This window comes from Marmota flaviventris, chromosome 1 (genome assembly GCF_047511675.1).
Source record: "Marmota flaviventris isolate mMarFla1 chromosome 1, mMarFla1.hap1, whole genome shotgun sequence".
NCBI classification, from domain to species: Eukaryota; Metazoa; Chordata; class Mammalia; order Rodentia; family Sciuridae; genus Marmota; species Marmota flaviventris.
In genome coordinates, this window is record NC_092498.1 from 76,904,243 (window position 1) to 76,920,149 (window position 15,907).

General features: G+C 39.1%; 2 protein-coding genes across 3 annotated transcripts in view; one reads left to right on the plus strand and one right to left on the minus strand.

The window, feature by feature from the left end:
* The window catches only part of Lrrc72 (leucine rich repeat containing 72), a 65,099-nt gene extending 54,814 nt beyond the window's left edge, over nucleotides 1-10,285 (plus strand). The window contains exons 8-9 of the mRNA XM_027932652.1: nucleotides 9,229-9,256; nucleotides 10,120-10,285. Of these exons, the coding sequence (XP_027788453.1) occupies nucleotides 9,229-9,256; nucleotides 10,120-10,285 (194 nt within the window). The remainder of the gene's footprint in view (nucleotides 1-9,228; nucleotides 9,257-10,119) is intronic.
* A 4,017-nt stretch (nucleotides 10,286-14,302) lies between these two features.
* Ankmy2 (ankyrin repeat and MYND domain containing 2) overlaps nucleotides 14,303-15,907 on the minus strand; it is a 36,856-nt gene continuing 35,251 nt past the window's right edge. For both annotated transcript variants that reach the window (XM_027932719.3, XM_027932720.3), the window contains one exon: nucleotides 14,303-15,487. In XM_027932719.3, coding sequence (XP_027788520.1) covers nucleotides 15,303-15,487 — 185 coding nt within the window. In that variant the 3' untranslated portion in view covers nucleotides 14,303-15,302. The remainder of the gene's footprint in view (nucleotides 15,488-15,907) is intronic.

Here is a 15,907-nt window from a genome sequence, read left to right on the forward strand (position 1 = left end):
CATTTTTTGTAATACCAAATATAGTAGAAACCACTAAATGGTCATTTATAGGGGAATACTAGACTATGGCACATTCATGTATTACAAACAATTCCACTATAGAATTATTCTATGAATATATTTGAGGTGTTTAAAAACATATTGCAGAGTAATATAATAAAATTTAAAAACATATTGCAGAGTAATAAAAAAATTTAAACTTTGTCAACAAATAAATCTGTGTATATGTGTGTGAGTATACACACAGGCTGGAAGCATACACAAAAAACTCAATAATACTTTTTGGTTTTTTTCTCTCTTTTTTGGTGCTAAGGATTAAGCCTTGTACATACTATATATGTCTACCATCGAGCTAGGGAATCCAAAAACCCAGTGCTTAACAGTGTTACTTCTTTTTTTTTTTTTTTTTTGGTACTGGGGGCTGAACCCAGGGGCACTCAACTATTGAGCCACATCCCCAGCCCATTTATATATTTTATTTAAAGAAAAGGCCTCCTTAAGTTACTTAGGGCCTTGTTAAATTGCTGAGGCTGGCTTTGAACCTGAGATCCTTCTGTTTTAGCCTCCAGAGCCACTGGGATTACAGGTATGCACCACTATACCTGGCTAACCCTGTTACTTCTGATAAGAATTGGAAAGGTGGCTGGGCGCAATGGTGCATACCTGTAATCCCAGAGGCTCTGGAGGCTGAGATAGGAGGATTTCAGGTTCAAAGCCAGCCAGAAGCAAATTAACAAGGACTTAAGAAACTTATCGAGACCCTTTCTCTAAATAAAATATCTAAAAGGGCTGGGGAGATCCAACATGGCGGCGAGGGGGGAGGCAGCGCTTTCAGTACCTCCTCAACAACGGGGTCAGAGAGACGCATGGATACGCTTAGATTCGACCTGCTGAGAAACTCCTAGCAAAATTCCACTAAAGAGAGACTGGCCGGGAATTGGAAGGATTTTTGGAGGTGACAGTTTGCCCTAGATGAGTGAATCTCCGCCACGCAGCGCAGAGGTCCAGACCCGCCAGCCGCTGCCCGCGCGACTCGGCGACTGTGGGCTGCCTGCACGCGGCCCCCACGTCAGGGCGGATAGCCTCCAAGGCGCAGCGAAGCAGGAGCGGTGCAGGGACTCTAGGAAGAGGTCTCTCGCCAAGCCTTCATGAAATAGCGAACCGGGAGCTGAAACCAACCAGAGACAGACCAGTCCCACCCCTCCCTTCGGACACTCCGGCAAGGAGCCTGGGGCCTGCCATAGCAGAGAGGTGACATCACCAGAGTTCCGCCGACAGAATTCCTTCCCAGCGGAATCCACGTTAACAGGTGTGTGACTCCCACCCCCTCCAGATACAAGCAGCCAGGAAACCTCGGGAATCTCTCCAGGGGCGTGTCTGTAGGGAAGCAGAGGGGATTCCAGATCCCCACCTCCCCTTAACACCAGCGGCGACACCCAAGATCTTAGCGGCCAGTTTCTGGGGGCGTGCCCACCAAAGGGGTCCGGAAAAATTAAACTGTTGGTTCCCAGATCACCCCACCACAGCACTGGGGCTTAGATGAATGACAGAGAGGGTGTTCATCGTTCGGGATATAGGACACGCGGTGGGGCTGCAAGTGTAATCAGATCCTTGGTGAACCGCCTCCGGTGAACAGGACCTGGCTGGCTGGCTGGGAGGAGGAACAGGGGGAGGGGCCGGATAAGTAAAAGGGCTCTGGACTAACAGGATTGAGAGACTCCCAGGAGCCACCTTACAGGGATTTCTGTCAGCACATAGAGGGCAGAAGCTCGGCTCGGAGGGCACAGCTCCGCCTATTGGAAGAGAAGAAAATGGGATTCAGCCATAGAACAGGGGATGCCAGCATGGCAGAGATCTGATGTCATCGGAGAGCGGCCGAGGAGAGAACTTCATCGGTGCCAGCGGCGACGGAAACAGTTGGTCTCCTGGTAGGGAGGGTGAGTCACAGATACCCGAGTCTCTCTCGCTTTGTCGTTGAGCCAGAGGGGAGGAGCGGGGCCGCCGCCCGCGCCCGCAAGGTAGGCAGACCTGCGACCAACCTGCAGATCAGGCCCAGCGGTCTGCGGGCGTGGTAGGAGGGGCAGGGCAGAGCCGCCGCCTGCGCCGGCAAGGTAAGCAGACCTGCGACAGACCGGCGGATCAGGCCCAGCGGTCTGCGGGTGTGGTAGGAGGGGCAGGGCAGAGCCTTCGCCCCCACCTGCAAGGTAGGCAGACCTGCGACAGAACAGCAGATCAGGCCCAGGGGTCCGCGGGCGTGGTAGACACCTCACACCAATTGGAGGAGGGGCAGAGCAGAGCCCCCGCCCACACCTGCAAGGGAGACTTTTCAACTGTACAAGAGCAATATAAATATATAGGGGGGGAAAAATTTCAAAAACACAACAGTTTCACCAAGAAGAAAGAAACGCAAGCAGTATGAAAAGACAAGGAAAGAAAGGACTACAAGCAATGCAGGTCAACTCAACTTTAGAAGAGGTAACAGCTGCAGCAGATGGAATGTCAGATAAAGAATTCAGGATATATATGCTTCAGATGATCTGGAGTATCAAGGAAGACATTAGACAGCAAAATCAGACAATGAAAGATCACTTCGACAATGAATTACACAAACAAATCCAGGAAGCAAAGGATCAACTATACAGGGAGGTAGAGGTTATAAAAAACAAACAAACAGAAATCCTAGAAATGCAGGAAGCAATAAACCAACTTAAAAACTCAATTGAGAATACTACCAGCAGAGTAGAACACTTAGAAGACAGAACATCAGACAAAGAAGACAAAGTATTTCAACTTGAAAAGAACATAGACAGCTCGGCAAGACTGTTAAGAAACCATGAGCAGAACATCCAAGAAATATGGGATAACATTAAGAGACCAAACTTAAGAGTCATTGGGATACAGGAAGGTATAGAACTCCATACCAAAGGAATGAGCAATTTATTCAATGAAATAATACGAGAAAACTTCCCAGACTTGAAGAATGAGACAGAATCCCAAATTCTAGAAGCCTACAGGACGCCGAATGTGCAAAATTATAAGAGATCCACACCTAGACACATTATAATGAAGATGCCCAACATACAGAATAAGGAGAGTATTTTAAAAGCTACAAGAGAAAGGAAGCAGATTACATTTAGGGGTAAGCCAATCAGGATAACAGCTGATCTTTCAACACAGACTCTGAAAGCTAGAAGATCCTGGAATAACATACTTCAAACACTGAAAGAAAATGGGTTCCAACCAAGAATTGTGTATCCAGCGAAATTAAGCTTCAGGATGGAAGATGAAATAAAAACCTTCCACAACAAACAAAAGTTAAAAGAATATGCAGCCAGAAAACCATCTCTTCAAAACATCCTCGGCAAAACATTACAGGAAGAGGAAATGGAAAATAACAATGAAAACCAACAGTGGGAGGTAGGACAGTAAAGGGGGGGGGGGAATAATCAAAGAGGAAAACAAACCATGTTTAGTAACATAAATAAAAAAATATGGCTGGAAGAACAACCCATATCTCAATAATAACCCTAAATATTAATGGCTTAAACTCACCAATTAAGAGACACAGGCTAGTAGAATGGATCACAAAACAAGACCCAACAATATGCTGCCTACAGGAGACGCATTTGATAGGAAAAGACATACATAGGCTGAAGGTGAAAGGTTGGGAAAAATCATATCACTCATATGGACTTCGGAAACAAGCAGGTGTGTCCATACTCATATCAAATAAAATAGATTTCAAGCCAAAGTTAATCAAAAGGGATAAAGAGGGACACTACATACTGCTCAAGGGAACCATACACCAACAAGACATAACAATCATAAATATATATGCCCCAAACAATGGTGCAGCTATGTTCATCAAACAAACTCTTCTCAAGTTCAAGAGTCTAATAGACCACCATACAATAATCATGGGAGACTTCAACACACCTCTCTCACCAATGGACAGATCTTCCAAACAAAAGTTGAATAAGGAAACTATAGAACTCAATAACACAATTAATAACCTAGACTTAATTGACATATATAGAATATACCACCCAACATCAAGCAGTTACACTTTTTTCTCAGCAGCACATGGATCCTTCTCAAAAATAGATCATATATTATGTCACAGGGCAACTCTTAGACAATATAAAGGAGTAGAGATAATACCATGCATCCTATCTGATCATAATGGAATGAAACTGAAAATCAACGATAAAAGAAGGAAGGAAAAAGCATACATCACTTGGAGAATGAACAATAGGTTACTGAATGATCAATGGGTTATAGAAGACATCAAGGAGGAAATTAAAAAATTCTTAGAGATTAATGAAAACACAGACACAACATATCGGAATCTATGGGACACATTGAAAGCAGTTCTAAGAGGAAAATTCATTGCTTGGAGTTCATTCCTTAAAAAAAGAAGAAACCAACAAATAAATGATCTCATACTTCATCTCAAAATCCTAGAAAAAGAAGAGCAAAACAACAGCAAAAGAAGTAGAAGGCAAGAAATAATGAAAATCAGAGCGGAAATTAATGAAATCGAAACAAAAGAAACAATTGAAAAAATTGACAAAACTAAAAGTTGGTTCTTTGAAAAAATAAACAAAATCGACAGACCCTTAGCCATGCTAGCGAAGAGAAGAAGAGAGAGAACTCAAATTACTAGCATACGGGATGAAAAAGGCAATATCACAACAGACACTTCAGATATACAGAAGATAATAAAAAATTATTTTGAATCCTTATACTCCAATAAATTAGAAGATAGTGAAGGCATAGATAAATTTCTTAAGTCATATGATCTGCCCAGATTGAGTCAGGAGGATATGGACAACCTAAACAGACCAATATCAATCGAGGAAATAGAAGAAACCATCAAAAGACTACCAACTAAGAAAAGCCCAGGACTGGATGGGTATACAGCAGAATTTTACAAAACCTTTAAAGAGGAACTAACACCAATACTTTTCAAGCTACTTCAGGAAATAGAAAAAGAGGGAGAACTTCCAAATTCATTCTACGAGGCCAACATCACCCTGATACCTAAACCAGACAAAGACACTTCAAAGAAAGAAAACTTCAGACCAATATCTCTAATGAACCTAGATGCAAAAATCCTCAATAAAATTCTGGCGAATCGGATACAAAAACATATCAAAAAAATTGTGCACCGTGATCAAGTAAGATTCATCCCTGGGATGCAAGGCTGGTTCAATATACGGAAATCAATAAATGTTATTCACCACATCAATAGACTTAAAAATAAGAACCACATGATCATCTCGATAGATGCGGAAAAAGCATTCGACAAAGTACAGCATCCCTTTATGTTCAAAACTCTAGAAAAACTAGGGATAACAGGAACATACCTCAATATTGTAAAAGCAATCTATGCTAAGCCTCAGGCTAGCATCATTCTGAATGGAGAAAAACTGAAGGCATTCCCTCTAAAATCTGGAACAAGACAGGGATGCCCTCTTTCACCACTTCTGTTCAACATAGTTCTCGAAACACTGGCCAGAGCAATTAGACAGACGAAAGAAATTAAAGGCATAAAAATAGGAAAAGAAGAACTTAAATTATCACTATTTGCAGATGATATGATTCTATACCTAGCAGACCCAAAAGGCTCTACAAAGAAACTATTAGAGCTAATAAATGAATTCAGCAAAGTGGCAGGATATAAAATCAACACGCATAAATCAAAGGCATTCCTGTATATCAGCGACAAATCCTCTGAAATGGAAATGAGGACAACCACTCCATTCACAATATCTTCAAAAAAAATAAAATACTTGGGAATCAACCTAACAAAAGAGGTGAAAGACTTATACAATGAAAACTACAGAACCTAAAGAGAGAAATAGAAGAAGATCTTAGAAGATGGAAAAATATACCCTGTTCATGGATAGGCAGAACTAACATCATCAAAATGGCGATATTACCAAAAGTTCTCTATAGGTTTAATGCAATGCCAATCAAAATCCCAATGGCATTTCTTGTAGAAATAGAGAAAGCAATCATGAAATTCATATGGAAAAATAAAAGACCCAGAATAGCAAAAACAATGCTAAGCAGGATGTGTGAATCAGGCGGTATAGCGATACCAGACTTCAAACTATACTACAGAGCAATAGTAACAAAAACAGCATGGTACTGGTACCAAAACAGGCGGGTGGCCCAATGGTACAGAATAGAGGACACAGAAACCAATCCACAAAACTACAACTATCTTATATTTGATTAAGGGGCTAAAAGCATGCAATGGAGGAAGGATAGCATCTTCAACAAATGGTGCTGGGAAAACTGGAAATCCATATGCAACAAAATGAAACTGAATCCCTTTCTCTCGCCATGCACAAAAGTTAATTCAAAATGGATCAAGGAGCTTGATATCAAATCAGAGACATGCCGTCTGATAGAAGAAAAAGTTGGCTACGATCTACATACTGTGAGGTCGGGCTCCAAATTCTTCAATAGAACACCCATAGCACAAAAGTTAATAACTAGAATCAACAAATGGGACTTACTCAAACTAAAAAGTTTTTTCTCAGCAAAAGAAACAATAAGAGAGGTAAATAGAGAGCCTACATCCTGGGAACAAATCTTTACTCCTCACACTTCAGATAGAGCCCTAATATCCAGAGTATACAAAGAACTCAAAAAATTAGACAATAAGAGAACAAACAACCCAATCAACAAATGGGCCAAGGACCTGAACAGACACTTCTCAGAGGAGGACATACAATCAATCAACAAGTACATGAAAAAATGCTCACCATCTCTAGCAGTCAGAGAAATGCAAATCAAAACCACCCTAAGATACCATCTCACTCCAGTAAGATTGGCAGCCATTATGAAGTCAAACAACAACAAGTGCTGGTGAGGATGTGGGGAAAAGGGTACACTTGTACATTGCTGGTGGGACTGCAAATTGGTGCAGCCAATTTGGAAAGCAGTATGGAGATTTCTTGGAAAGCTGGGAATGGAGCCACCATTTGACCCAGCTATTCCTCTTCTTGGTCTATTCCCTAAAGACCTAAAAAGAGCATGCTACAGGGACACTGCTACATCGATGTTCATAGCAGCTCAATTCACAATAGCAAGACTGTGGAACCAACCCAGATGCCCTTCAATAGATGAATGGATAAAAAAAATGTGGCATTTATACACAATGGAGTATTACTCTGCATTAAAAAATGACAAAATCATAGAATTTGCAGGGAAATGGATGGCACTAGAGCAGATTATGCTAAGTGAAGCTAGCCAATCCCTAAAAAACAAATGCCAAATGTCTTCTTTGATATAAGGAGAGTAACTAAGAACAGAGTAGGGACGAAGAGCATGAGAAGAAGATTAACATTAAACAGAGATGAGAGGTGGGAGGGAAAGGGAGAGAAAAGGGAAATTGCATGGAAATGGAAGGAGACCCTCAGGGTTATACAAAAGAACATACAAGAGGAAATGAGGGGAAAGGGAAAAATAATACAAGGGGGAGAAATGAAGGTCAGTAGAGGGGGTAGAGAGAGAAGAGGGGAAGGGAGGGGAGGGAAGGGGGGATAGTAGAGGACAGGAAAGTTAGCAGAACACGACAGTCACTAGTACGGCAATATGTAAATCAATGGATGTGTAATTGATGTGATTCTGCAATCTGTATATGGGCTAAAAATGGGAGTTCATAACCCACTTGAAGCAAAGTGTGAAAGATGATATATCAAGAACTATGTAATGTTTTGAACAACCAACAATAAAAAAAAAATAAATAAAAATAAAAAAAATAAAAGGGCTGGGGATATGGCTCAATGATTCAATGCTCCTGGGTTCAATGCCATGCCCCCCCCCCCAAAAAAAAATAGAATTGGAAAGGTAAAAGGGAGATTTTACTTTTTTCCCAGTTCCTTTTTGTTTATAATTTATATAAATTAAGATATATTTATTAATATTCATATTGTTTATAATTATTTATCTAATTATAGGAGATGTGTTTGCTCTTTGTAATTAGGGAGACCCTGCCATTTATAGCAATATGGACAAACCTGGAGGCATCAAGTGAAATAAGCCAGACACAGAAAAAACAAAAATACTGCAGAATATCTCATATAGGAAATCTAAATGTTCAAACTCATAGAGCAGAGAAGAGTAGAATGATGGTTGCTAGGGACTAGGGAGAGGGAGAGATGGGAAGATGGTGGTCAAAGGGGGGCAAAGTTTCAATTATGGACGATGACTAAATTCTGAAGATTGAATGTAAAGTGACTATTTACAGTATTATATACTTAAAATCTGCTAAGAGGGTAGATCTTAAATGTTCTTATCACCACCCACACACACCCTAGAATAAGAAAATGGTAACTTTGTGAAGTGATAGATATGTTAATTAGCTTATTTTGCAATGTATAACAAAATATCTAGTTGTGCATCCTAAATTTTCCAATTCTTAAGTTTTTTATTATACCACAATAACACTAGGAGGTGGGAAGAATATAGAAAGAGAAAAGAGACTGGGAGATAGGAAGACACAGGCGACCTTGGCCAGCCATCATGAAGAGGAGCAGTGCCCTGAATCTCCCAAGGCAGCGGCTGTGGTCTCTGATGCTCATGGATTGGCCAGAGCTCACGTTGTGGTTTAGTGGCCCAACAGGTGCTGGTAAATTCTGCCTTTAGCCTGGCACTAGGCCTCCTGGAGAGCAATAAACAAAGCAAGGGCAGTCTGGAAGACATCCTAAGGACTCCTGGCTTTGAGGACTAGTCCTTGAGCTCTAAGCTGGAAAAGATAGAGACTCTTGTGATCTAGGATTTGTTTATTCTCTTTCTTTGAAGTTAATGCCAAAAACCTAAATAGGTAAAATGGCTCTAAATATTTCTCCTCATTTGGACTATTTGTCCATTTACAGGTGCATGTGCCTGTCAAAAGAAAAAGGATCTACTTTGGCAATGAGACTCAAAATCTTAATTATAAAAATTCCCACTTGGATTCCATTACTAACTAAAATGATGAAGTGTTCTATTCTCAGGGTTTTGAGAATTGATTGTATTAAAGACTCTGGCCCAAAACTATGGGAAAACCCATCATATCTAAGAGAAAATTTCCATTTTAGGTTAGGTATCAAGGCAATTTTGATAGATTATTTGAAAACAGAAAGCTAATAGTTTATTTAGAGCATGCTTCTTTGTTTTTCAATGCTATTAAACATTTGAAAAATACTAATTTAGAACTTTTTGTTTCAGATTTTACATTTGCGGATAATGTAGACAAGTAAGTTTAAAACTCTTTTATGATCAGATTGTTTCACAATTATTTCCCTAAATTCGCTCTAGTTCCTAAAATAAATTTTAATGAATTAAAAAATGACTAGCTCTTCAATAAATGTGAAAATGACTATGGCTTTTTGTGATGAGTTCTAGTTGTGTATTCATGTTTGGCATACTTAGGTTTTTAATATAATTATTGTAACCCCAAATAAATGAAAAAATGATTTGATGTATTAGAAAATATAACCTGAAAATTATAAGCTATTCCAAATGAGAGGCTTTGTTTACTCTTCATGTAAATAGGTTCAATGAGAGTAATTATCCTGTAAATTAACATTTTACATTCACTGTAATTTACATTTTAAAAAGCAAACACTTCATTAATTCTATGGAAGGTATTTCAAATTTATAAATATTGATGAATTTAAAAATCATTCTTTTTATTTTTGCACTTATGAATCTTTGGATTCAGTAGTTGAAAAATATTATTGAGCACATTTTTAAAATACATCAGTGAAGAAAAATAATAAGTGTAATAAAATGTATTTATGATACTAATATGCATATGATTTCTGAAAGTATTTTAATCATCTAACACTGTTTTCAAACACAAATACTTGACTGTGTGAGACTCAAACTACAATTCTAGATCCCTAAACATACCCAAATACTCTATTTTCTAAATAAAACATATGCAATAAAAATAGTGTCACATAGCCTGAAAATCATTGTCAGAGTTGACAAATTATTAATACTACTATACTGCAAATACCACAGAAATATAGGGCACTTATTCATTTAAATAAAAAATAATTCACTTGGATCAAACTGATTTTTTTTTTTTTTTTCTGATTGCCACCCCTGCAGAACTATGTTTGACAACCTAGAAGATGCTGTTTTTGTAAGGTCCATGAAGAGATCACTGATGGCTCTGACCACTATGAACTGGGACTCTGTTCCAATGCGAGAGGAAAAATTCCTGGAAGAGAAAGGCCCAGAACCTCCTCAGCTGCTCACAGTAACACTGAGATAACCCCCAGCAAATGCTCAGTAACACTGAGATAACCCCTGGCACTGCCAGGAATCCTAGTGGTACTCAGTTGTGTATTAAACCTCCGTATAACTTAGCATATTATATGTTAAGTTGATATGACTTGAAACAGTTAATGTAAACAGAAACACTAAGAATGAAAAAATAATTGCTATAGTTAGGTTTTTTAATGTAAATATTTTGCTAAGATAAAACATGTACATAGAAGGGTACACAAATTTTAAGGGTTCAATTCAATGAATTTTCAAAAAATGAAGACTGTGTGGCATCCTTGATTAAGAAATAGAACATTACCATGGGGCTGAGGATATAGCTCAGTTGGTAGAGTGCTTGCCTTGCATGCACCAGGCCCTGGGTTCAATCCCCAGCAGGACCACCAAAAAAAAAAAAAAAAAAAAGAAAGAAAGAAAAAGAAATAGAACATTACCAGCACTCTAAAAGCCCCTCATTTCTGTTACCAGTCACTGCCCAACCTTCCAAAGTAATTACTGTCCTGATTTCTAGATAATAAGTTTTGTGAAAGGCATATAAATGGAATTATAACAGATGAATAGTCTGTATCTAGTTTTTTTCCCTTGACCTTGTAAGATTCCTCCTTGTTGCTTGCAGCAATAGTTCTATCATTCTCACTATTGTCTAGTAGTCCATCAAATAACTTTACACAATTTATTTACCCAGTATACTGGTTTTTTTCTTACCTCTGGAGACATTTGCCAGTTTCACACATGGGCTATAATGATCTGGGCTGGGCCTAACTGGAAGCCTGCTGCTAGGGAAAAAAGAAACCAGACAAGCTTTTAGCAACTGCCTGCTGCTGAGTGACAAAATTAGACACTTGAGGGAAGGAACTCATTGGTGTTTTTTCCCAACTAATGAACTAAAAAAAAAAAAAAAAAAAAACCTTATAAAAGGCAGACTGGTATTTCTCCCTATCCTGTCCATTCTGGCAAACACACACACACTGTAGAAAGAAGACTGGCAAAACAGGCAAGAGTTGAAAGCTTAGAGTAGTGAATTGACACCAAGATTCTACTGCTGTGAACACCTAAGAATTGTGTCACAGAAAAGAGTCTAAAATTTGAGTATGATTCCTAGCAGAAGACTGTAGTTAGGGTAATGAAAAAGCAATGATTTCCATATTTATGAGGGTGCCTGATATGAAGGCAAAAGTGAGTGTATGTCTAAGATTAGGTGATAGAAGGAATTGACACATTTACCTGCTCCACCAGAATCACTTACTTTGGGGGAATCCAGCTGCCGTGCCATAATGACACCCAAGCAGTCCTTTGGATAAGTACATATTCTAAGGAACTGAGATTCTCTTCCAAAAGCCAATGAGGATCAAGTCTCTCAGCCAACAATCATGGACACAGATTCTCCATACCCACTGAAACCTTCAGATGACTGCAGCCTTGGCTGAAAGCTTTTCAGTACCCTCAAACCAAGAAACCCCATACCAGAATTATCCACCCAGTTAAGCTGATTCAGGATTTCTGGTCTTAGAAACTGTATTAGCTAATGCTTAGTAATGTTTCAAGCTGATAACTTTGGGGGAAATTTGTTACACAGTAACAAGTAACGGATGCAATAACCTGGGCTAATCCATAGTGTTCGCAGAGTCCTTGGCGGGCTCCAACAGGAGACTCACAACACAGTCTCCAAGGGTTCTTGAGCAAGGACACACCATCTGCCGCAAAGGACTATTCATTCTACTGAATCCATCTTAGTACTGAGAGCCTGACCATTAATCAAGTAACTAACTAAAGCTACTCACCATGAACTGAGAACAAGCCCAAGCATCTAGCAATGACACTGGATGGCAGCAATCCATTTCATGGTGAAAACGGAGTGTTGGGGATCAGGTTTAAGCTGGTCCATAAGTTACATAAGCACTATTCTTTAATTAGACAGCAGTAAATTAAGGATGGGATATTATAATCTCTAGACTAACCACTAAAAGAAGACTGAGTCCAGGACTCACAATGTAAGCTCAGTGGTAGAGCTTCTGTCTAGCATGTGTGAGACTCCGGGCTCAAACCCAGCACTGCAAAAAAAAAAAAAAAAAAAAAATTCAACATATGTTACTTGTTTTTCATGTTAGGGAATTAAAAGAATCATGCCTCAAAGAAAAAGATGTTCTATAAAGTGCATTCTTTTGTACAGGATATATTTTACTCAATATTGAAGGGCTTGTGGCAATTAGAAAACATGTATTAAATACCATTTGGGAAAACACAAAAATGAAGTTTTTTATAAGTTACCTAAAACTCTACCCAAACGAAACCACACCATTATTGGGAGGAACTTTTTTTTTATTACGAGATCACATTATTTACTTTTAACAACAGAGATCGAAGTTGACTCAATTAAAAATATATTTCAGCATCCAATGGGAGGTCTCGTGACTAGGAAACAGAAAATCCTGATATATACAGTTATAGAGGTATACAGGTTGTGGCTGATAGCTAGGTCTCTGGAACCAGACAAATCTAGCTTTTCTCCACCCCCACCCCACGTATTTTACTTAGAAAAATTAGTTAACTTCTCTAGGCTTTAATATCCTCTTATTTAAAATAATAAAAGTGACCTCACAGTCTCAAGGATTCACATGTAAAGTTCAAGGTACAGTAGTCTTCTTAAAGTAAGTACTCCATGTATGTTAGCTATTACTGCTATTCTTATCCCAAGGACAATTGTGCCCCTTAGGGACTATTCTGGAGGTTATAGGCTGAATGTTGGTGTATGCTCAACATTCATTTGTTAAAATCCAATTACTAATGTAATGGCATTTGGAATTGTGGCCTTTGAAAGGTAACTAGGCCTTGAGAATCCTCATGAATGGGCTTAGTGCCCTAATAAAAGGCCAAAGCTAGTTCTCCCTCTTTCTTCATGTGAGGACATAACAAGAGGGCCCTTCATAACCCAGGAAGGAGTCAGTCACCAAGAACCCAAACTTGCTGATACCCTGATCTCAGACTTCAACTTCCAGAACCATGAGCGATAAATATTTGTTATTTAAGCCATGTGGTGTATGATAATTTATAATAGCAGTCCAAATTCACCAAGACACTGGACGTATTAGGGTTCTCCAGAGAAAGAGAACCCAAAGACAACAGAAGGGGATGGGGGTGGGGGGTGGGAAAACACACACACACACAAAATTGTTCTAAGAATTTGGCTCAGGCCCTGTGGGGTCTGGGAGGTCCCAGAGTTGTAAGACAGGCTGGCAGGCTGGAAATTCATGTTTGACTGGAAGATACAATCTTTAGTTTGAAATCTACAGGGCTGGCTAGCAGACTGACAGGCTCTTGGAATTTTTTAGCCTGTAGCTGTTGGAGTTTCCATGTTGCAGGCTTCTTCAGCTCCAAGTGTGGGATATATAAGGCAAAAAGAACACGTGGAGACTCACCAATTAGTGTAACTGTCCAAATCCCAGGGTCCTTAGCCAGTCTACTAGAGTCCAAACTGGCAGAGTGGAGAGAGGGAAAGGAGGAGAACGATAGCAACACAAACATGCAAAACCATTAAAATTTAACCAGAAACTCATGTTTGTGGGAGAGCAAGGTCTAGGAAGACACTTTCACTACTGAAAAATAAATGTTTATCACTGTATAGATGAGGTACTCTGATTTTTATTTTGTCAAGGGAGGCTTATGATAATTGACAATTCAGACGAAATCACCCACTGAATTCCTACTCTAAATCCCTAAGTGTTGGATTTACTTGCATGAAGTCATCCTGGAGCAGTGTGGCACAGGGTGTGTGAGAAAACGCATGTGCTCAGGCTAGGAGAAAGAGATTGAGTATAAAGAAGTGAGAGTCAACAAGATGGAAGAGTTTGATATGCAAAGAAGAGAGAATTATAGTCACTTGGACCTTGACTGCACATATTAAAAATAACTTTTACTTTGTTCTCCAATATTGGCCATATTTCCTACTATTTGTCATGCTCTCTAGTATTTGCCACCTCATGACAACAATAAATTATGAAACAAGATGTGCTGTTTACATTAGTAAGCACGATTTATTTTAAATTCAACACAAGAAACTTTGGAACACAGAATCATCTTCAGACCTCATACCCAAGCTATGTTTAAATACCACATATGCTGAATATGGGGGCCAGCACATCTTCTAAATGACAGTTATAAATCAGTTTCGAGCAGGGAGTCCCATGAAAAGCTTGCAGGAAGATAAAAGTTAGCCTCTCAGGTAGTGTATGGCACATGAGTGAATTTTACAAGAATTGTGTATACAGTGTATTTAGCCAATATTGAGTCAAGAATTTCAGGAAGTATCTTTTAATGCACATGCTGGGACAGCCCTGGCTCTGCCTTGGTACCTTCTGAAAGATCTGACATTTCTGAAGGTAAAAATACTACAGAGAAAACATTGCTACAAGAACTGCATAAAGTTCAGACTTGCTCAGGATAATTTCTACATACGACTACACTTAGCTGAACTATGGCAAATATCTCTTAACATACAGCTTTTCTTCAGTTCCTTACATTTCAATGTGTAGAACTTCATTATAATAAATGCTATTTAGAGGTATTTTACTCACATATATGATTTTTTCCCTAACTACACATCTCTGTGGCTATAAAATTTTTCTTTCCTGAAAATCTCTTCTCTCGCATATCTATTCTTCTTGTCCCTTTGTTCCCTAGAGTCTATATTTCTTCTTTAAGGGGATTTATATTCCTTTGAGAACAATTGCTGGGGAGCCAGCCTCAGAAAGGGGACAGAAATGTTTTTCCTGTATTGAAAGGGAAAAAAAAAAAACCATATATATCTACCTGTTAAATTATGGAACTAGAGATCAATGGGGAATTGGGGCATGGTAGACAGAGCTTTGCTTGAAAGCCTCTATTCTATGAAATGTGCAATCCTGCCGTGGTGCCTTGCAGGTGTCATGAAGCAATGAGGGTACATTCACATGAGTTTTTCAGCTATCTGCTAAGGTGAGGCCCCTCCGTGATGGCACCTGCTATGGCTTTTACTCCTCAGACACCTGAGGACCTGAAGAGGCGTCCTGTATACCTTCCAACCCAGACTCACTTCCAAGAGATTCTTTCTTCCCTTCCATGGAATCATTAGAATTGGAGTCCTCTTGGGAGATGCCCATTTCAGCCTCTGGTTGCTCTTCATTAACACAATTAGAATTGACATCGAGTTTGCCATCTGATAAAAAGATAAAAAAAAAAAAAATTGTTCCTACATGTGCCAGACAGTCTATTAATACTTTATGTGTACTCACTTAATTTCTCATAACTACAAGAGATAGATTATTATCTCTATTATAATTATCATCATTGCTTTACAAATAAAGAGAAGACATAGGTTTGGTTACTTGTTCCAAGCTTCATAGTAAAATAGCAGAATAATCACAGAACTCAGACTCTTGGCTCCAAAGCCAATCATCCAACCCAGGATTGCAGTTTGGGATTTAACCCAATCAGCATTTGAATACAGCTTTCCTTTTAATTGGCTTGATGTCTTTGGGTAGGTAATCACCTCTATTCCTTGTTTTCTTATCTATAAAACAGTGTTTGTAATAAAGCCTAACCTGCATTTATAAAGAAAAAAATATCTGTAACATTT